Genomic DNA, 21,138 nt, shown 5'->3' with positions numbered 1-21,138 from the left:
AAGAAACAGCGAAATAAAGCGATGGAAATTCACATGCCTGTCTCAATGTTTATGTAACACACGCACACACACACACATCACATGTCATCTGTTTTGGATGGGGAACTTACTACGATGGAGCAATCTCGCGAGAGCGTGAAAAGCGAAAGTTGGGTAGGGGATTGTAGTTTTTTTTTTATTATTATTTGGGGCGCTCATACTAGCATGTTGAGGCAGAGGCGAATGTGGAAGAGTTATCTGGCTCAAAATAAGCGAATCCAAGCGCCAGGATGCCTCACTGCACCAGCTTTTACATTTTTCCGAGCTTATCAGCAGTATGATGCAGACAGAATACCTAAAATAGACGAGTGACTCATGTCTAGTTCGGAGCAGGCTGACCTCATAGACTGACAGCACTTTAGCCAATAAGCTGTCTCCAAATGCTCTCCATAGGGCGGGAGGACGCGCACATTTTTCACCAATGAGAGCATCCTTTCATTCATAAAGTGGTGTGGGCAGGTTTTTTTCCGAAAGCGTGGGTTTGGAGGGTTTCATAATCCTGACTGAAACCGTCAAACCTGTTCTGTGAAGGACCAATGACAGACTCTGGATGGGAGCTGCCGTAATGTTTGCCCAATCGCTCCTCATCCCGGTCTGCCTTTGACCCACCCTGCTTCATACAGAAAATCGAATGAATGGGTGAAGCTCTGCAGTTGACTGACATCCAAATGCGCCAACCGGCGGAGCGGATCAGCCGACAGACAGCTGCTGCAGCCAATAAAGAGCAGAGGAGGGCGGTGCAGAGTAGGAGGTGGGCGGTGCGCTTTAAATCAGGCTAGACAAGTGTTGGGGGAGTGTGTGTGATGCTACAACCTCTTTAAAAAGGGACTCTCTCTCACGTTGTGGCTTGGAAATTAGAGCACATTGCCTAAAATTGAGGTCTCCACATACACACTCTCTCACACGCCGAGTCACCGAGAGCCGCTGTCATGAACTGGATGAACGTTGAGGAGATGATCCGCAGGGCCGAGACGCCTCTCTTCTGGGTCGGTGCGTTCACTGTGGCCTCCCTGGTGCTGTGGCTGCTCTACAGGCTGTTCTCAGGCTTTAGGATCTGGGTCTTGGGAAATGGGAAGCTGCTCTCTCCGAAGCTGGGCAAATGGGCAGGTGAGTAGGGTCACATCAATTTCCACGCCACCTACAGTAGGATCACGGTCACGAAGAGGGCAGCTCAGAAGTAGACAGGTGGACTCGACGTGCAAGCACCAGAATGAGGTTATTGAGCTCAAACTTCACTTTGGCACAAAGGAAAGCTGCATTCTGGTGCGAGTTTTGTGGCTTAATTCAAGGGGAGCTCGGTGTTGCGTAACAGGCGCAGGTAAGCAGATGATTGACTGACAAGATAATGGTCCTTATTAGCTCAATTGTTTTGTTTTTTTCCTCGCGTCAAACACAGCACCGTGTGCTGCCAGGGGCTCCAATCAGCGTTTTCACCCACATTTGGAGCGGTAGGGGGATGCCCCACAATGGTGAGCCAGGAGCCAAATTGCGCAGGCTATGCGCACTTTTTAGAGAGCTGTTTTATGTGGGTGAGTTCTCAGCCAGAGCACTACTGAACCACATTAGCCCATCCGCATGATGTAGGACAAACTCGTATGCTTAATTAAAACGTGACCTACATCTAGATCATTCTCATAGCTTTTGATCTATGTGTCACATTGGAGTAGCTTGTCTGTCATATAGACACGTGTGCTAATATTTCTTTACTTTACTTTGTATGTTTATATATCCGGGTGGTGTTAGTCAGTCTTTTGTGTCGTCGGTCTCTTTCTAATTAGTCCTTTTTGTCACATTACCCTTGTCCCATTCCGTTTGCACTACATATAGTTTAAGATTAGAATATCATTAATTGGATTTGGCAATATAATGTACTTTTTAAACGTGCTTAAAGTGATATGGCGTTCAAAACGAAGTGTATTTTGGTTTTGGTAGAGACTAGTCTCATAGGAATCGCCCTGCCATGGCTTGACCCACTTCTCCAGTCTCTTATTTGGAGAAGACTGCTGCGTCTGGAGCCTCTTGCTGCGCAATTTGCCAGGCGCTCTCCTTCGCATCGGGATAGGTCGATATTCTCCCCCTTTCTGTCATCCAAAAAACAAACGGATGATGTGAAGGCTTGTTGTCGTCTTGTTTTTTTTTCTTTTTTAAAATTTAAATAGCAGCTATGTTTGTCTTTGCAACGTAACGCACTTCACCTTCAAATCACCGTTTTTTAATCAATATTATTATTTTTGTGTTATTAAAAGGGATGTTTAATTGATACTCTGTGCGCCATAAGATGGAATGAAATGCAGGACGCGAAGGTAGGGTGCTTTTAAGAATGACTAATACCCAATTTTTTTGGTGATTTTAAAGAAGTATGCGGAGGAATACCGGTGCACACCGATGAGTCATGCGCTTGTTCATTGCCTCGTCATCCATTGGTCATATAGAAAGTGAAATGATCACCACCATCACTTCTCCTCCTCCAGCCCCATATCTTGTCAGATATAGCACTGACTTGGCACTAGAGGTTTCTTTCTTGTATTCTTAGTGACCAAAAACGTTTTTTTTTTTTTTTTAATTTGATTTTTTTTTTAAATATATTTTTAAAATTATACTCTAGCAGAGGCAATTTTTTGGTGCATTAAGTATGGATCTAATGTAATCTCTGATGCAGTAGAACTTGCATGCCACTCCCTGAAACCAATTGCTGCCACCAGACAAGTGGGTTGGAGATGGCAGGAAGTGTGTATGTGTGTGGGTATGTGGGTGTGTGGGTTTGTGAGTGTGTGAGAGATGGGAGGAGAGGTGGGAATGTAGATGTGTGCAATAGGGATGAGGTGTTCTCAGCTGGTTCTACCAGATGTGCAGGTCTGGCCAGTTTAGGCAGTGGTGTGGTTTATTGTTTAGCACAAACGTCAAGTGGTAAGACTCGCTGTCCCCACCTGTTGCAACAAGTTTTATTGAGAAATCTTCAAATTGTGAGTTTCATCCGAATGCACATTAAGCAACCAGAGTGTAACATGTGAAGTCCTATCAAACCTTAAATATGTGTGCCATGACAGTAAACATTCACTGTGCAACATATTTACTTTTTTTAAATTTTCAAAAGCATTTAAAGCTTCATCACGTTTCTCTCTTTTTTTTTTTTTTAAGACTATAGTTGTGGAAAATAACTTTTAATCCAGCAGCCCTTCAATTTAATGCTATTTAGACTAATGGTACTGAGTGATAATGTGAGATGATAATACTGGCTACTGTAAATAATATTTAAAATAATAAGGGAAGATGCTTTTTTTTTTTTTTCTATTTCAGCCAAAGAACAAGTCTTAGATTGACATACTTTCTAGAAAAATGTGCCACGTTGGAGGACTTATGTCATCCTTTAAACATGCTTTTTGCAACACACGTGGCTGCTACCACAACACAGGAGGCAGCTAGTATTTCCTGGTTGGACAGGTTTGAGTGTGCTGGTGGTTGAGGTAAAGTTTGGACTGTAACACTAAAACTAGATCTGACAAAAGTCGAACACCTTCCCTTTTCTGCGAGGTAAAGTAGGTTAGGTTGGAGTTTTTCCTGCTATCACAGCGCATCTCTGTCTGTGTTGGGCTGGAGCTGTGCAGCTCTCATGCAGAGCAGAGCAGGGATTTCTCTGGAGTTCCTCTGCCAATGACTGGTCTTCCCCTCAGAAGGTGAATGGGACTTCTAGTGGTTGAACAGGGGCACTGCAACATGAGTCAAAGCGGCTTCCCCAGCCTCTCTGCTGCACTGTCTCTTCCACACACTCGCCCTCCCCACCTCCTGCCAGCCCAAACCATGTCTGCAGCCCAGTTTTTCTTTTTCTTTTTTGTAAAGGAATGGCACTCCAGATAAAAACACAGTTTTACCGGTCAAGAAATCCTTTTTTTTTTTTGCATATTTGTAAAAAACAAAAAAGCCACGTGTGCATCAAAGGAGTGGCAAAATGCCTGCATATTTTTTTTTTTTAGCAGTTTGCAGGAATCTGGCTTTCAAACAGACATTTAATCGTAACATATTGAAAGAAATTTTAAAAAGCAGATTTTTTTTTTATGATGCGTTCTTCAATATGTATTATTTTATTTCCTGTAGAGCAGCTTTTCAATCTAACGTGTAGTCCTCCATTTTCTCCTCTCCACTCCCTCCTCCAGTCTTGGCCCCCAGCATCCTGTATTATATAAGGGAGCCAGTGTCTGTCCTGTTGTGTGCGCGTGTGTGTGTGTGTGCGCGTGTGTGTGTGCGTGTGTGTGTGTGTGTGTAAAACTGCGTTATAGAGATGTCAATTAGACCAAAGGGAGCTTTTTCTGGGGGGAGGGAGTGGGGGATAGTGATGTGACATGTGCCTTAGAAGTGACCCCCTGCCCTCTTTGACATTAGAGTTTATTGAGAAAATGGTCCTATTATATAAGCAGGATACAGCCATTTATCAGTACAGTACAGCACAGCACATAAGTGACAAAGACTTGGGTCAGCACTTGTGCAAGAATTTAGTTGAGTTGGATGTGGCTCCAGGAATAAACATTTGGGGCATGCCAGTTTATCAATGCAGGCTGCAGGCAAATCAGAATTACAGGCTGATGTTAATTATTGTGAGAGATTCATTTTCAATTTTTTTTTTTTTTTTTTTTGTATGACTAGGCATTAGGCTTCATTCATGGTGAGGAACATGCACATATGTGAATGAAATGTATCACTGTGTGTGTTTCAACTGAGGCAGAGTCTCCACGTCTTGTGAATGTGCTTCCCCCTAGTGTTGTGTGTGTGTGTGTGTGTGAGAGAGGGAGGGGGGGGGTTGGAGTGAAAGAGAACACTGCTGTTCATGTGATGAACACGCTCTGTGACACGTGCCGGAGCCAGGGATGCTGGGTAAAAAAAAAAGTGGAAAAAAAAGATCCTCTGCATCTCCCTCATTTCAAGCCCGTCTCAAGCCCTGCCTGTGCGTGTTTCTCTATCTATTTGCACTTTCTTTGTGGCTACAGTACCATTTTGCTCTGAGCAAACAAAGGACAAAGAAATCCATCTCATGTATTTGTTTGCCCACAAACCTCTTCTCACAAAGTCTCACCACAGAATCCCCCTCCATTCAGTTTATGGTTTCTCAGCGAGCATTTAATTTAAGTCTATCATTAGCAGTACTGATAATTATCAATGTTAATTTATTCAAACATGAACTGGTAATGCTGTAATCACTTTTAAATTATTGCCTGTTGTGTTGTATGTCATGTCTGTCTTCTTCTAGTAACTTGTGCTCCACAAATCTTTATTTTATTAGACACTTTTACAAACAACTGATTAAATGGTCCAGTTTTCACTGCTTATTTTCATTATCAATTGATCTGTAAATTATTTGCCTGAATAATTTTTTTGCTGTATGTATGAAATTTCACAAGTTAACTAAAAATGTCTATACAGTTTCCTAAAGTCCAAAGTGACCTCCCCAATTTGAAACCAATAGTCTGAAACCCAGATTTACTTTAAGATATACGATTAAAGAAGCAAATCTTTACAAGAAGCTGAAATGAGAGGCATTTTATTATTTGGAGAATAAAGTGGCTAAAATTAACTTTATATTCATCAAATAAATATTTCTGTGCTAAAATAGACCTTGTACTTAAAAAAGAAGTCCATTTTTTGTTGTTGTTGAAAAAACAGAGTAATGAAGTACATCCAGACACATCAGCTTGTACATACAGCTGAATAGTACAACTATTGAACAGCAATTCCCAAAATACACCTTATTTAAACATTGAGTCGTTTTAAGCCGTGCACTGCTACTCCAACTTTAACCAAGTTTTCAGCTGAACTATATCATAACCAAGATAGGAAGGGCATCAAGTGTAATAATGAAGTTGTTAGACATGTTGTTTAGACACACAATACAGGACTGTCAGCATATTTAGAGTTAGTGAAGTTATAGCGTTCTGTAAAGTGACACCAAACATTACAAGAGTTTGGTTGCAGTCCAACATGTCGTGGAAGGTAGTTTGTTCAGTTGCGAATATCTGTTGAAATATTTTTCGAGGTCTTTGGACGTCAGACTTTCAGGGACAAGCCTAAGGCGAAGCTGGTATTGTATGAAGTCATGTTCTGATTTATTTCCATTATCTAACCTCAGTGCAAATAAAGCACCCCCCACCACCACACACACACATCACCTGACAAATACAGGGAGTGTAGGAGATGAAACTGTTGCACAAGGAGTTCACAGTTTAAGAAACAAAGAACAAAAGGCACACGAGGTTTGATAGGACTGAAAAGATAATGTCAGTGTGGGCTGGCCTCAATTTCAAGGTTATTTGGCTGTAAGATGATAGAGCAGGAAAACGTGATGGATGGCATGTGTGTTGTATCATCCTCCTCATACTCGTGTCTTTTAAACACAAGCTATCATTACATTTGTAGAGGAACTCCATGTTATTTGTATCCACCACTGTGAATTACATACAGGCCAATTTCAGTCATGCACCATCGAAGGTCTGCGTGCATGCAGGTTGTCATGCCTACCACCAAAGACTCCAGCAGGTGATTTCACTGATTAACACCCTTTCAGCCAAAGGACGGACTAATAAAGTGCAACCAGTTGTCGGCTTTGTTTGAAAAGAAAACGTCTGCACAGTACAGTCTGTCCTCAACAGCACATGGTCAAATAACAAAGTTAGTGTTTTTTTTCTCAAAAATCTCCTTGTCTCAAACCAAGTATAGTTGTGGTGAAAGAAATTGATTTTTAAATGAGACTGTAGAGAAAGGAGGGGGACAGGACTATTTTTTGCTCTGTACCCAAATATAGATGCTGGTTCTATCTTGGGCAGCTCTGAAGTACATGTTCTCTTTTTCTCTCTCCCTCTGTCTCCCACCCTCCCTCCCCTCATCACTCCCTCTCCCCCGGCCTGATCAAGCTTTATTTTTGTAGACTTTTATATTAACCATGTGACTTGCCTCCCTTGCTATTAATGCAGCATGTGTGTGTTTGAATGTGGAGGGTGGGTGGATGGAGAGTTGTGTGTGTGTGTGTGTGTGTTTTGGGTGAGGGAGGGATGGAGGGAGGGAGGGTGTCTGTCTGTCTGTGTGTGTGTGTGTGGGGGGGGGGGGGGCTGTCTTTGGATCTTCTGCTGCGTCCCTCCCTCCATCTTTTTTTCTCCCTCTGAGGCAGGAGGGGCTGCTCGTTGATAGGCGAGTTTGGGGTGCGACAGATTACATAACGGTACGTAACGAGAGTGGGGCACACAAGGACCGCAGTCTCTCCTCACTGAGAATCTTAATGGGGGTTTGGTGGTGGTGGGGAGGGCTGTGGGGAGTTTTAGCACTTATTTTAGTTCTGTCCCCCTGTCTTTGTGTAAGTCTACAACTAAACGCCAGATAAACGTATTCATACTAATCGGCACACCTCCATATTGTGTGTATGTGAATGATCCGTCTTCTAATATGAGCAGCTCATCCCCACACACGTGCCTTCTCATGCGGTCCACATTAATCTAAAGCAAAGATATCAGCGGATGAGGAATTTCTGGTGTGCACTGCTCATGCTGGCGTCGGGGCTTTAGGTGGAGGGCTCAGGATGCAGCAGCAGCCTGGCTGTCGTGGCGACGATGGTGGGGGATCTTGTTGGTATTCAGGTGTTGCGGCAGGCAGGCGAGCAGGCAGCTCCCAGACGAGGCAGTGCAGGCGCTGCTATTTTTACTCCTCCTGCTCTTTTTTTAGACCCTCGGAATAGTGAGCAGGCAGCGGCAGCTCCACTGCTGAGGAGGGAGGGGAAGGAGACAGAAAAGGCTGGGGGATGTCAATACCTCTGGACGTGATGTGCAGCTCTAAGCACAGCAGAGCTGCGGTGCAAATGCGCCCCCGTCAGGGCGCCTCGAAGACTGAACGGTGGACCCGTTTCTTCAGAGGTGATGGGATGGAGGGGGGGGGGAAACTGGGATTGAGAGCCGTGTTGCTAGGAGTGAATGAGACGCAGTGGAGCACACGTCGTTTCTGCCGGCACACACACGCATGCATGCATTCATACTGCTTTTCAACGGTCTCTCCCAAATCTGCTTTTTTTTTTTTTTTCCATTGCACACAGAACTTTCATACGTGGTTGCCCCATCAAAACACACACACCCTCTGCCGTCAGCGTGTGAGCGTCAGCAGTGCTGCTGTCACTCGCTTGCTTGCGTAGACCCGTCTTTGTTACGTTATATCTGTGTATCACTGATGTCATGCGTTGCTCACGTGAGGGAAATCATGTCCTGCTTTGAGCACTGGGATATATATATATATATATGTGTGTGTGTGTGTGTGTGTGTGTGTGTGTGTGTGTGTGTGTGTGTGTGTGTGTGTGTGTGTGTGTGTGTGTGTGTCTGATTGCTTGCTCATAAATCCATAAATCGTTCGAAGTTACCTGGATTACAACCCAGAAATTGTTCTTTTTTTCTTGTTTCTTGTTTCTGCTGCACTCCTGATGGCTGATACCAACTCGAAGGCAAAAAGCAAGACTTTAGCTGTGTCCTCATCCCACTGTACTTGCCCCCCCCCACACACACACACACACACACACACACACACACACACACACACACACACACACACACACACACACACACACACACACACACACACACACACACACACACACACACACACACTTCACTCTCACTCAGTCCCCAGACAACGTTTATTGAGAAAATGGTACTATTATATAATGGGTGGGAGGAGTGTACTCATTCATAAGTACAGCACGAGGATTTGGAGAGTGGGGAGGGGGCATTAGGCCTAAGGAGGGGAGGGGGGGTTTGGTTGCCTCATGCACAGTGGAAAATCACAATTCAAAGTACTTAAAAGAAGTCAGTGGTGATAAAATGATCTCTGATGGTCTCACTATTTGTTTTTCTGAGGTAGATGCAGGAATTATTCATACACTCAAGTATATCTTGCTTCCCACTTTTTGATAGAAAATCCCCTCTATACAGTACATCAGTTTTACACTCTTCCTTAATTGTAGACTGAGTAGACTTTATTTTTATTTTTTTTAATGGTCATTTCAGTTAAAATAAGTGAGAGGACAGCAAGAGAATATTTTAAAAGTTTAAAATGGGTGGTTTCATGTAGTCCTTGAATTACGGTATGTTTTTTTGTGGGGGGTGTGACATAAATTTTCAAATGCACCGTGATTGTAACACTCTGTGATACCGTTTTGCTTAAACTATACTTGTTGAATGAATTTAAAGATTATGTCCACACAGACAAAACTGGACTCTGATTAGTTTACAGCAAAATGTTCACTATTTTAAATGACACACACCTGCAGAGGGGATTTTCAGTTTGAAATGGAAAAATTCAACTCAAAAGCTAGAAGAGTGATACTACTTTTGCATTCTTAAAAAGCATAACGTGTTTAACCTGTACACATTGTTTGACACGTAGCACAGATGAGGACTGTAATATCCAAGTTCAAAAGGTAATGCTGCAAGTACATAATACATTCTTGCACACTCTCCTCTTTCAGACTGAAGTTCAAACAGTGATGCTGTACGTGCATTTTGTTGCATTCTTGATACATTCCTAAACACAGGTGCAATTCTGTGCACCTCAAACTCCGTCATGTGAGCGAAACACCTTTCTGTGGGGTAACTTTGTTCAATGTGACAGGAATGTAGTCGGTGCACTGAGGCCTCTCCTTGTATTTTATTGTTTTTTCAAGTTCTTTGTTCAGCTGGTATTGCTTGTCTTGTTTCATCGAGGTTCCCATAGTCCTAGTTAGTAGAAGGTAAACCTTATCAGTCAGGACTTTTCCTAACATGTTGATACAAGTTGGTTTCGAAAGGCTGTATTGCTGTTACCTCCAGCAAGCTTGTAATTTCAGTTTTGCTCATTTTCATGATCTAAGCTGTTTCATGCTCCTCATCTCTGCATAGTGTTCATTTGAAATCTTAAACACTCTTGAAATAAGCTAGAAACCTGCCGTGATATTCACGCAACAGAGCCTGATTTTTGCAGTTTTTCACAAGCGGATATTTTTGGAAATATGTTATCCATCATTTGCAGTATTTCTAGGGATATTTGACCTATTGTGGTGTTGTGTTTAATACAAACTCTAGCGTATAAAACAAATCAATTGTATCCGCTCCATCATTCTGCCATTTTACTTAGCAGCTGCTTTAGCCTCTCCCTGGTTCTCTCTGCCCCCACCTGCATCTGCAACCAGAGCCTGATTTGGTACAGCCCGTGCCCATTGAGGCTTTTCTGCCACGGAGCGTTTCATTCTTAACATGGGGGAGGTTTAAAAATAACCAGGGATTCTGCTCTCTTTTCACTTTTGACTTTGTGCTACTTGCTCTCACTCCTCGCCTCTCATTCACTCACTTGTTCTTCTCTCTCCCCCTCACCTCCACCGAGATCTCTATTCTCTGCCTTTCTCCTTCACTCATTTGCTCTCTTGCTTCGCTCCAGTTCTATTTTTAGCCGCCCCTAGGATCCCTCCTCACCCCACCACCCCCCTCCCATCTCCCACCACCCTCCCTCCCCCACTTCACCCTCCTTTCTCCTGCTCCATGTTCGTCATCACTCCCTCCTCTCTGCATCCCCTCTCTCATTTTGTCTCTTTTTCCAGCTCTTTGCCAGAGAATGTCCTCTACCTCTATTAATCTTTCATCAAGCCTCCCTAATATATTCATGATTCACAACTATGTGTATGCGTGTGTATTCGTGAGTACCCCTAATCCCCCCCCACCCCACCACCACCGCACCCTTCTTTTTTGTTTGTCCTATGTTCATTTCTCTACCTCCCCTCTCGTCTCTTCCGTCCTTCCCTCCATCCTTTCTCCCCACCATCCTCCGTCAGTCAAGTAGAGGCTGGGGTTGATGGGCAGTGAAGGTTTAAAAATAGCACTGCTTGCTTGACAAGGTGAAGAGAACTCTGAACACAAGAGGAACATTCAGCCTCTTTACCATCTTTTGTTGTGCTTTGAAGAAATCTTTCCTCTGCTTTTACCAAACTGTTCTGCACTGATTTGCCAGCATTTTCCTTTCTCCATCTTTTTTTCTAAACTAGAAACACCTCATTTAACCTTGCCGGTCAAATTTAGTGAAAGTGAGAAGTGATTCAAGGCTGCGTTGATGTGCAGAAATTCATATTGTTTTACATCCCTGGAGCTGCTCCCAGTGAGGCATCGGTGGGTGTTGAGGGCTTTGTGAATCCTATACAGTCTTCTGTCTTTGTTTTGCTTTAATCGACATCATTTCATCTCTTTGTTGTCTTTGTAGCTCAGTCCTGGTGATTTGTCTCATATCTATACCATCTTGAATTGTACTCGAACAGCACGTGCACTTTGAGAATCAACACGCGGTGAGCATCTCGTCCAAAAAGATGACTGTCATTGTAGGGCTTAGAGAGAGGCCTGTCTTACCTCCATATTGGGGCTTTGAGACGCATCGATGACAGCTGCCAGTGGCCAAACCTGATGTGAACATTTGTCATAAGCTTCTGAACAAAGATCAGATTTGCATGTGTGTTAATGTGTGACTGTCACAAGATGCAAAGATAAAAGAATTGCTGCCATAACATAGTGCCACAGTAATAAGTCGGTCTACAGTGAGTTGGTGGTGGGGCTGATGTAGCATGGCTGAGGCCATTTGGCAGGGTGAGAGTAAGGAGAATAAAAGTGAGACCATGATTTCAATCAGATCATTCTTCCGAACCGATCTTTTTTTCTTTTTTTTTTTGTCTTTGAGACTTTAAGGAATATCTACTTCTGGATTCTTTGAACAGAATTTGAATTGACCCTTGACCTACTGTGACAGTGCTTCAAGAGATTGTACAGTATAATGACCTTTTTTACTTCTTTATTTCTGTTTCTCTCCAGTTGTGACAGGAGCCACGGATGGAATCGGGAAATCCTATGCGGAGGAGGTGAGGCTCCTGGACCCTTATTTATTTAATTTCTTTCACGGAAAAGCTATGACTCATGCACATACACACACCATGCTCACTTATAGGCCACGGTAGGGAAGAGCTCTTACAGTCCTATTAATGTGTGAGAGGCCTCACGTGTGTGTGTATGTGTGTGTGTGTGTGTGTGTGTGTGTGTGTGTGTACACGTGTACGTACACACACACACACACACACACACACACAATTGAACACAGGCTTACCAAGAGGAGCTCGTACAGAGGTAACAAGCGCATGTTGAAGAGGGGCTACCCTGCCACGTTTTTGGCCCATACCAGTGTGGGCGTGCTGGCTGTATAATATAGTCATGTAGGGCCTTTGACTCATACTATTGCTGTTTGTGCTACAGTGGGGCTCGCTGCTTGTCACGCAACAGTAGGTCATCATGTTACCCAGCTAATCCATGCTGGATTTTTAAGCATGTTCATTTTTATGCAGAAACAGTCAAGTCAAACACACATTGCTTCAGATGCTCATGAAAAGCCCACACAGCCGAGGCTTAACATGGTCAAACTTGTTTCAGTGTCCTGTAGAAGCAACAAAAGGAAGTAGCTGGTGAGAATGGGACAAAAATTGTAGGAAAATGGGATAAATCTTTTTGCACGGCAGAAATTTGACTTGTCGGTAAGGAAAGCACAGGTGGAATTAATGATGGCTCCGTTTCTTTAAGTGTTCCATTAAGTTATAATGGTAAACCAGCATAGACAAAAGCAGAACCCCCTGAATGGAATGAAGATGCCATTAATACAACTGTGCTTTCCCCACTGTGACTTCTAACTTTATCTGTATCAACACAATCCTAAGGAAGTCTGACGGGGGAAACCGTTCCTGTTCTGATGTCTTTAGTCAAATGTCTTTCTTCTGGTAGCATGTTGTGAGCAGAACAAGTGTTTATACATGCAAATCAAGAGAAGGGATCAATCTATGGCTCCTGGATCTATTTTGCATGTTTTACCCTAATTTTTCAAATTATATGTTACAGAAAATTGAGGGAAACAACCTTAACACTTTAGAGTGTTGGTGCTTCTGACAAAAAGTTTGATCCGTTTCTGGTCAAATCCTTTTTGTATTATTGGCGTGCTTTCTAGACACCAATCTCTTTGTGTTACCATCCATAGTTGCCAACACTGTATGTGACTTTAATTAATTTACCATCATTTGGCTGACAAATCTGCTGCCTTCCTCTGCATGTATGACAGCAGTGAGCTCTCTTTTAGAAAGAAGACGTTGTGTCATCATCGATCAGTTGAAAACAATGATACCTTAGAGATTATGGTCCAACTTGTGCATCTGTTACTCACTGGCTTTTGCTTTCTAGTTGGCTCGTCGAGGATTTGCCATGATGCTGATCAGTCGCTCCCAGGACAAGCTGGATGACGTGGCCAGGTCACTTGGTGAGTTTTTTTTTTTTTTTTTTTTAAAGTGTGTTTGTCTCCACAACATCATGGAAACCTGTTCGGGGATGAGAGCACGGTGAGTGGGCTGATGAGGATGTGTGTATGGGCAGGCAGTGACGTGCAACCTCCCTGCCTGTCGGCTACAGGGTTTCCCGGGCCTCGATAAAAGGGCACATATTCGGCATGAGGAGTTAGCATTGAGTCAAAAGAGAAGTGGAAAGAAATGTGTCTTGGGGAGAAACACTTGTTTTCCTACGTTCATCATAAATGTTTGAATCTATACAAAGTTGTAGGTCTTCTAGTTCACCGTTCCATGAACACAATGTATTTGTTTTATAGAATATGTCATTTTGGCAGTAGTTTGACTGTTTAGATTTGTCCTGTAAATCCCCTTTTTCATGCTGTTGTGCAGCCTACCAGGACAAGCATTTACTGTGTTAGAAATGCTTGAGAATTGGAAACATGCTGCCAACAAAGCAGGCTGTGTTTTACTTCCTCACTGTTTGAATAAAAAAAAAACTGATTATATTTCTGGCCTGATTAAGGAATCTCTGTTCCTTTTGAGATATTTGTAAGAAACAGACCAGGCTTTCCTCATTCAAATCTTCCAACAAGTTGTAAGTGATTGTCCATATGAAAGGAATAAACTTTTTTCTTCCTCCATGTTGGCATGTCTCCAGATTTTAACAGAGGCTGAATAGTGAGTGCCCCCCTCTCCCGTTAATGGTGCCCTCTCCCCAACTCGCTCTCTTTCCATCTGTCTCTGATGTCTCCCACAGCGCAATTTCCCCTGTCGTGCTTCAAGTCCACAGAGAGGGCTGATGGGTAGTCACGAGCAGGGTGCGGCGTGCCAAACTCCGGCACTCCTCCCTCACGATTAATCTGACAAAACTGCCCTCCTTAACATGTAACTGAGCAACCCACCCTGTCCCACCTACCATTTTATTGCTCTACATGTTTGTCCTCTCTTATGCACTCTCATTTGACTTTTGATTGCACCTGTCGCCAACCCCAAATTACTCCTCCAATTTGGCAACCTCAGACTTCATATATCTGCTTCTTTGCCACCGTGTCACCAGCTGCTTTTTATCATTTTCTTTAACATGGACTCGCAATTGTTATTATGACAAACAATAATCTGAGGTATAGATTTCAGGGGGGCTTCAACCCATAAGCCCCCTTTTTAATTTACTGTACCCACCCCACATCCCTCCCAGGTTCCCCTTTTTGATCTTGTCTCAAGTCTGCCTGAACACACTGACACACAACTGCTCTTTGCCGAGGCACATCCCAGGAATTTTCCTCTTATAACTCCCTCGGCCACCTATCAGCTAAACGAGTCTTTGGACAATAAATTCTAATTGCAGCAGGCGTGTCAAACATGACGAGGGAGTGGGGGGATAGGGGCGGGAGACACCACTCGGCTGGTTTGTTGGTACGCAGTGCCCTCTTCAGTTCTAGTCTGACAGGGACTGGTTTCATGCACCATTCATTTGAATGGAATCAAGGTTGTGAAACAGGATTGCTCTGGTGTTGGGCCATGTAATGAGCTCTTTACATAAAAGTGCTGGCAGATTTGTGACACGTTATAAATGTGTGCTGTAAAGTCATCACCTATGAAGATGAATGATCTTAAACATGCACCACTCCTCGCTTTGTTATCGCAACAACACAAATACTACAATGTAAATTTCATTTCTACAGTTTAAAACACTTTTTGTTGCCAATATGTCATTGTAACTTTATAATTAATTGACACTTTGTTTGCAGAGGATCAGTATAAAGTGAAGACCAAGACCATTGCTGTTGATTTTGGAAGTGCAGACATCTATTCCAAGATCGAGGCGGGGCTGGCCGGTCTGGAGATCGGTGTTCTTGGTAAGCCCTAATTGCTGCAACTTTTCTATCTTCTTTACTTGTGTTGACAGGGCAACACAAGTATCCTACTGCTCTCTCCAGTGATCACTTACAACTATGTCTACTTGTCCTAAATGGGTGTATTCCATAGAGACGTATAGAATAAAGACCTCTTTCAAAAATACAAAACAAAGCTATAAGACACTTGACATTCCCTTACCATGTGCATTTATACATCATGAGACTCATTGTGTTTGGAAAATGTTCATAGAGTCATGAGCATTTATAGAAGTTAAACTTTATTCATACAGTTGAAGGGTGTTTGTGAAACTGCTGGCAGGCTTCATTTTGTGGTTTTGCTGTATACATCAGCCATGCCGTGTGGTGTCTGAATTGCACAGCACAAGTTGTAGAAATTCAAGGTGGTCTGACCTCCTGATTCTTCTGAAAAGTAGAGTAATTTGATTAAATTTAATACTTGTTTAAATACTAAAGTTGACATCTATATGATTTCACTACAAAGTTAACAACGTGCACTCATTACTTGTCATATATAAGGTCTGTTGTGGTAGTGTCTTCTTCATGACAGTGACATGACAATTTTATCAAAGGACCCTTTTGGAGGCATGTGCTATTTCATTCACTTAAATTTGAGCTTGAGAGACATTTCAGAAAACATCCTTTTGTGACTGATACCTCGAGTTATGTTGTATGTTTACAGTTGCGCCAAAGTTTCAGCTGTTTGGTGAAATTTTCAGACGTTTAGATTTGAGAGTTCATGTACCTTGCAGCTGAACATTTAAGGAACTCTTTGTTCCTTTTTTATGATACCAGTTGTGCTCTACTGGTTGCAAGGTGTGGCTGTGTCTACTGTGGAGTAAATGGCCATTACTAGCTTGTTTGCTTTTGCTGCCACCTTGTGGTAGATATTTTAGATAGTTTGAGTTTCTTAGCTCCAGGTTATTTAATGAAAACAGTAGAATCATTGCTTTTTCCTCCCCCAGTTAACAATGTTGGTGTATCTTACCGCTACCCTGAGTACTACCTCCACATCCCTGATCTGGACAATGTGAGTAATCTTGTAAAAGTATCATGTAAAGTTGCTGCTAGTTTTCTGGGACTATAAAGTAAAACCTCAAACAGAAAGAAAAGCAAAATAACAATGAAATATTGAGTCTATACTGCCTCTATACCATCTCTGCGTCCTCTTATTTGAGGTGATAGGTCTGTTCTGTATAAACATATCCTCTTATACACGAGTGTTTAACTGACTTGTGCTTTTTGTGTTTCAGTTCATCACAAATATGATCAACGTCAACATGACCTCAGTGTGCCAGGTGAGTGTCTCTATCCAGAATGACTCTGCACACTTCAGCTCTCTTCCAAATGGTTGCAAACCATATTATGCCCCAAGTGTTTGTTTAAAGCTGAGCCATGGCCATCCCCCCCCCCCCCTCCCCTTCTGTTGTTCTCCCCTTCTTTTTCCTTCTTCTGTTCCTACCATGGTACCTGCAGTGTCTCAGTTGTTCCCAAAGCAACGGTGGACTACACCAACGCTGTCTGTGCTCATCACCCACGCAACTCTCTCTCTCTCTCTCTCTCTCTCTCTCTCTCTCTCTTTGCTGGTCTTTGCTTGTCTCTTGCTCCCTTCCCCTCCTACTTTTAGGTTGTTGTTTTTTTAAAATAAAACTTTGTCCTCTGTTCCCCTTTCCCCTCGTTCCCCTTCATGACTTGTCATCATCTTTGTGTGATTTATGTTAACAGAGCTTGTGTTGTTGTTCTTTTAGATGACCCGTCTTGTGCTGCCCAGAATGGCTGAAAGGTGAGTTAAATGATCGGCTTCCATGTTTTGCGACATGACTGCAGTCAAATATCAGTGTAGTGGATGATGGATTGTGGCACAGATCTTGGAAAGGAATCGCAAAATTAATATGAAAAACAGTATTTGGGAGATGACACTTTATAAAGGTGACTCTTTTATTGGGAAGTGGGACAAGAAATCCTCACCGAGCCTTTTCCATCACTGCATTTCTCTTTCCCTCTCCTCCTTTGTTCGCAATGCTGACAAGCTTTCAATTCACACAAAGTACTCTTCCTACCCGATTGGCTGCTCTTCTCCCATGTGATTGCTGCTGGCCAATAGCAGCACAGGCACATTTGGTGCCTTGTGAGGCTGGAGCATCTCCACTACATCACTGCAGCAACAGGCTGCCATGGCAACCCACACGACCACTACCACACTGTTTTAGTGTGTGTGTGCTTTATTGCTTTGTGTGTATTTGTCAGTGTGCTAAATGTGTATAGACACAGGGTTCCCACTGGCCTGGAATATCATTGAAAGTTTGGGGATGTGATTGAAAGCATAAGGACTTTAAAACACTTCTGAAAGTTGATCTATTTGCTGTTCTGGGATCAGTGCTTAAGGAAAGCCTTGTGATAAAGAATTATGTTGTTATGGCAGCAAAGGTGAAACTGAGGATTTCACCAGTGTTTTTTTTATTTTTTTATGTGGCAATGTGAATGTGAAGCCTCTTGTGTAATTTTAATGATGGTCCTTGAATTTCATGAATTCACTGAAAATTCTCTGGATGTGTCTTTTGTCATCTTTACTTTACAGACTACAATCTACATTTACATTGTTGTGTTTTTCTCAGGTCCAAAGGTGTCATCCTCAACATCTCCTCTGCCAGCGGCATGTACCCCGTCCCTCTGCTCACAGTCTACTCTTCAACCAAGGTATGTATGACACCTTGGCATGTGTCCATTATAAACAAACAAGACTTCTTTCTAGAAACGGATTATTTTGTAATACTATTGATCAGTATCTGCTACTGTTTTGCCCCATGTGAAGATGGTGAGAACAGAACAACATGTTATAGACACACGTCTTGACCATCTTTCATCCTTCTGTGTGCAGGCCTTTGTGGATTTCTTCTCTCGTGGCCTTCAGGAGGAATACAGACGTCAGGGCATCATCATCCAGGTGAGTTTGCAACTTGTCTGATAGGAATTAACCTCTCTTCTCCACCCTGCATAGGATTTTTTTTTTTTTTTTCAGATGACTGCATCATGATGATTATATATGATAAATGAAACCAGGTGGATGCCAGGTGGAGCGAACAGCAGTACAACATTGTTTCCCTACTCTAACTTTGAGAGATAGTACCACGAACTATATATATCTGTTGGCCTCGATCAGGGTTTCATTTGTTTCTAGATAATGTGCTAAATTATCCCAATCTCAGCAGAAAATGTGAATTTCCTAAAAGTCTGTATTTAGATGGTGCACAGCTGCCTCTGTAACTCACTCCTCGTGTGAGAGGACATGATCCACAGGTCATTTGCACCGTGGGAACTGGGGTGGCTGTTGGACCAAGATTTTATTATGTTTTGTTGGTTTTACTGAAACTTTTGCTATTGGCTCTGTGACAAAGGAAAGTAAAAGCTGCTCCTCTGAAACTTTTTACCACACTTTCAGATAAAACAAAATGGAGCTTGTTGATCTTAACCGGTCTGAATTTAAGGGCAATGAAATGAATGCATGCTGTTGACTATACGGCATTTTAGCCCTTTAAGCAGTGGCTTTTTGAAAAAAAAAAAAAAAAAAAAAAACATGTTTCACATCAGGCTGGTTGGTTCTGTTTTTTTTTTTTTTTAAAGCACCCCCTGTAGTTTTCACTCATGTGCCACCTTGTGGTTGGAGTGTGTACAGGCGATTCAACTTCACAAACCCAAAGCCCCAGACATCACAGCAGTGTACAGATGAGATGTTCTGTGCTTTAAGCTGAAGAGTAATTTACAGTGCACATTGGTCAGTGTCACAGGAGGACACGACTTGCCGCCATTTAAATTTAACTAATTCCAAGGTTATCTAAATCAAGAAACTTGACCCATATGCTAACCTGAAGAGGAACAAGAAATGTATTTTATTAGACTCCGTTTCAGTTATTGTTTGGCCTGGATATTTTTTTTTTTTTTAAGCTCATCTCATACGTTCATCTTTTGTCTCCCTGCAGAGCGTTCTTCCCTTCTTTGTGGCCACTAAAATGACTCGTATCAGGAAGCCCACCCTGGATAAGCCCACCCCAGAGCGCTATGTGGCAGCTGAGCTCAACACTGTGGGTCTGCAGAGCCAGACCAATGGCTACTTCCCCCATGCTGTTATGGTAAGAAATGGAAATCTTACTATAAATGCAAATCTATGCAGGAATACAAAATTTACTTGACTGTTGCTCTTGGTTATAACAAGTCAGATGTAGGATTTTTATATTAATATTCCTTGAGGACCTTTAATGAAATCTATATTCAGTTACAATCCATATCCAGGCGGTATTTTGTCTTAATGTACGTGATGTAAAACCTTCGTAAATGTTTTGGACCAAACAATTTGCTTTTGCATTAATACCCTGAAAGCTACAGTTTTAATTCACTGTGAATGCATGCATTGTGTCTTTGATCACAGGGTTGGGTGACCACCAAGATGGTGCCAAACAACCTTGTTATCTTCCTGGGGGCCAGCATGAACCGTGTGCAGCGTACGGGGTACCTGCATAGGAGGAAGCTGCGGGAGCAGAGGAACGGAGAGATTCTGAAGAGTGACTAGGAAGATTGTTGACAATGACGCAGGCTGCCACCCTGTTATGACCCACTGCAGCATTTAAGGAAGAGACAAAGTGTGTGTGTGTGCGATAGATCCTGCATGGCTATCTGAGATTTCACCTTTGTGCCTTCAGTAAATGTGTACATCAGAGCATGTGTGTTGACTCCGTTTAAAACTGCAGCGTTCTACCCTGATGTTATTTGTCTGGGGAGATATTGCCAAAGAAGTCAGGAGGTGAAATTATAATAAAATGCTGCTCTTGGCAATGGACATTACTATTTTTTGTTAGTGACACCGGTGGAAATAATGCAGCCCAAAAAAAAAAAAAGTGATTTGTTAACCCTGCTGTTGTAAGCAGTGGAAAATGGTGGTGGATATCTTTTTTATATATATATATATATATTTATATATATATATATAATTATTTATTTTATATTTGTATGAACACACGAGCCAAACCCTGACTTTCAAAACTAGCTTTCAACCAACTGTTTACAAATCGCCGAGACATTTAAAGATGGCAATATCTGCTTTTTATAGTGCCAGTTTACTTGCATCACTGAACTCGTCATGTGTTTGCTCTTTCCTCCTCTTTTTTTCTATGATATTCCATGTTTACCATATGTTTAAAATAACTCTTTGTGGTGGGTTGTTTTGCAAATGTATCACTTGTTTTAAGCCAAGTTTGGCATAGTTGTAAGGTGCATTTATCCATGCATTAATGCTGGAAGTGGTCAGATTCAGTGAAAGGGCACTTGGTGTTTCATTTATTATGAAAGGAGGTTATTAACTAGTGCTATGTCCATGTGAACTACTCAGTATTTCCCGCCTCCCTTGATCACAATGTCAACCTTTCCATTTTTTTCTTTAGGGTTTTGAGTGGATTTCACAGGGATACAGAATAATATTGGTTCACTTGGGGCAAATGTCCCTCCAGCTGCAGCTAAAATATATTTTTTCTTTGGTTTTACATCATCAGCTGTGGTTTCACATTACTTAAAGAATCATTTACATACAACCAAATATCTGCGCCCAAAACAGGGGAATGGCACCTCTTTATACTTAGTTCCCATGTCCTTATGCTACACAATATGCTGTGGTCTGACCTGTGCCTCAGCTCAGTGCCTTTGTGAATATGCATAGTTTCTTGAGTCTTTTTTATGCTTGGAAATTAAGAATTGAATTTTTACAGGTAAAATGTACTGTTTACATTTATCCTGCTGATGGCAACTTGTGTTTTCTACTATTTGTAAATAAAAGCTTTGGCAAATGGTCTGACATTTTGTTGTTTGTTTGTTTGAATTTACTGTAAATGCATC

General features: G+C 42.3%; 1 protein-coding gene across 1 annotated transcript; it reads left to right on the top strand.

Annotated features, from left to right (window-relative positions):
- The first annotated feature begins 836 nt into the window (after nt 1-836).
- Nucleotides 837-21,099, top strand: hsd17b12a (hydroxysteroid (17-beta) dehydrogenase 12a). Its single transcript, XM_069695420.1, has 11 exons — nt 837-1,146; nt 11,880-11,926; nt 13,284-13,359; nt 15,133-15,240; nt 16,224-16,288; nt 16,512-16,556; nt 17,007-17,041; nt 17,874-17,955; nt 18,137-18,202; nt 19,236-19,385; nt 19,682-21,099. Exons 1-11 carry the CDS (start codon nt 969-971, stop codon nt 19,820-19,822), a joined length of 993 nt encoding a protein of 330 aa, XP_069551521.1. The 5' UTR covers nt 837-968; the 3' UTR covers nt 19,823-21,099.
- The last annotated feature ends 39 nt before the right edge of the window (nt 21,100-21,138 follow it).

This window comes from Brachyistius frenatus, unplaced genomic scaffold (assembly GCF_029030835.1).
Source record: "Brachyistius frenatus isolate BFR_SWC_R1_liver_20210118 unplaced genomic scaffold, ASM2903083v1 Contig_19, whole genome shotgun sequence".
NCBI lineage: Eukaryota > Metazoa > Chordata > Actinopteri > Embiotocidae > Brachyistius > Brachyistius frenatus.
This window is presented reverse-complemented; position numbering and strand designations above follow the sequence as displayed.

Coding starts and splice junctions, on each gene's coding strand:
- hsd17b12a (XM_069695420.1), top strand. CDS start 969: ATGAACTGGATGAACGTTGAGGAGATGATCCGCAGGGCCGAGACGCCT. Junction 11,927..13,283: donor GGAAATCCTATGCGGAGGAG/GTGAGGCTCCTG, acceptor TTTGCTTTCTAG/TTGGCTCGTCGAGGATTTGC. Junction 17,956..18,136: donor CAGTCTACTCTTCAACCAAG/GTATGTATGACA, acceptor TTCTGTGTGCAG/GCCTTTGTGGATTTCTTCTC.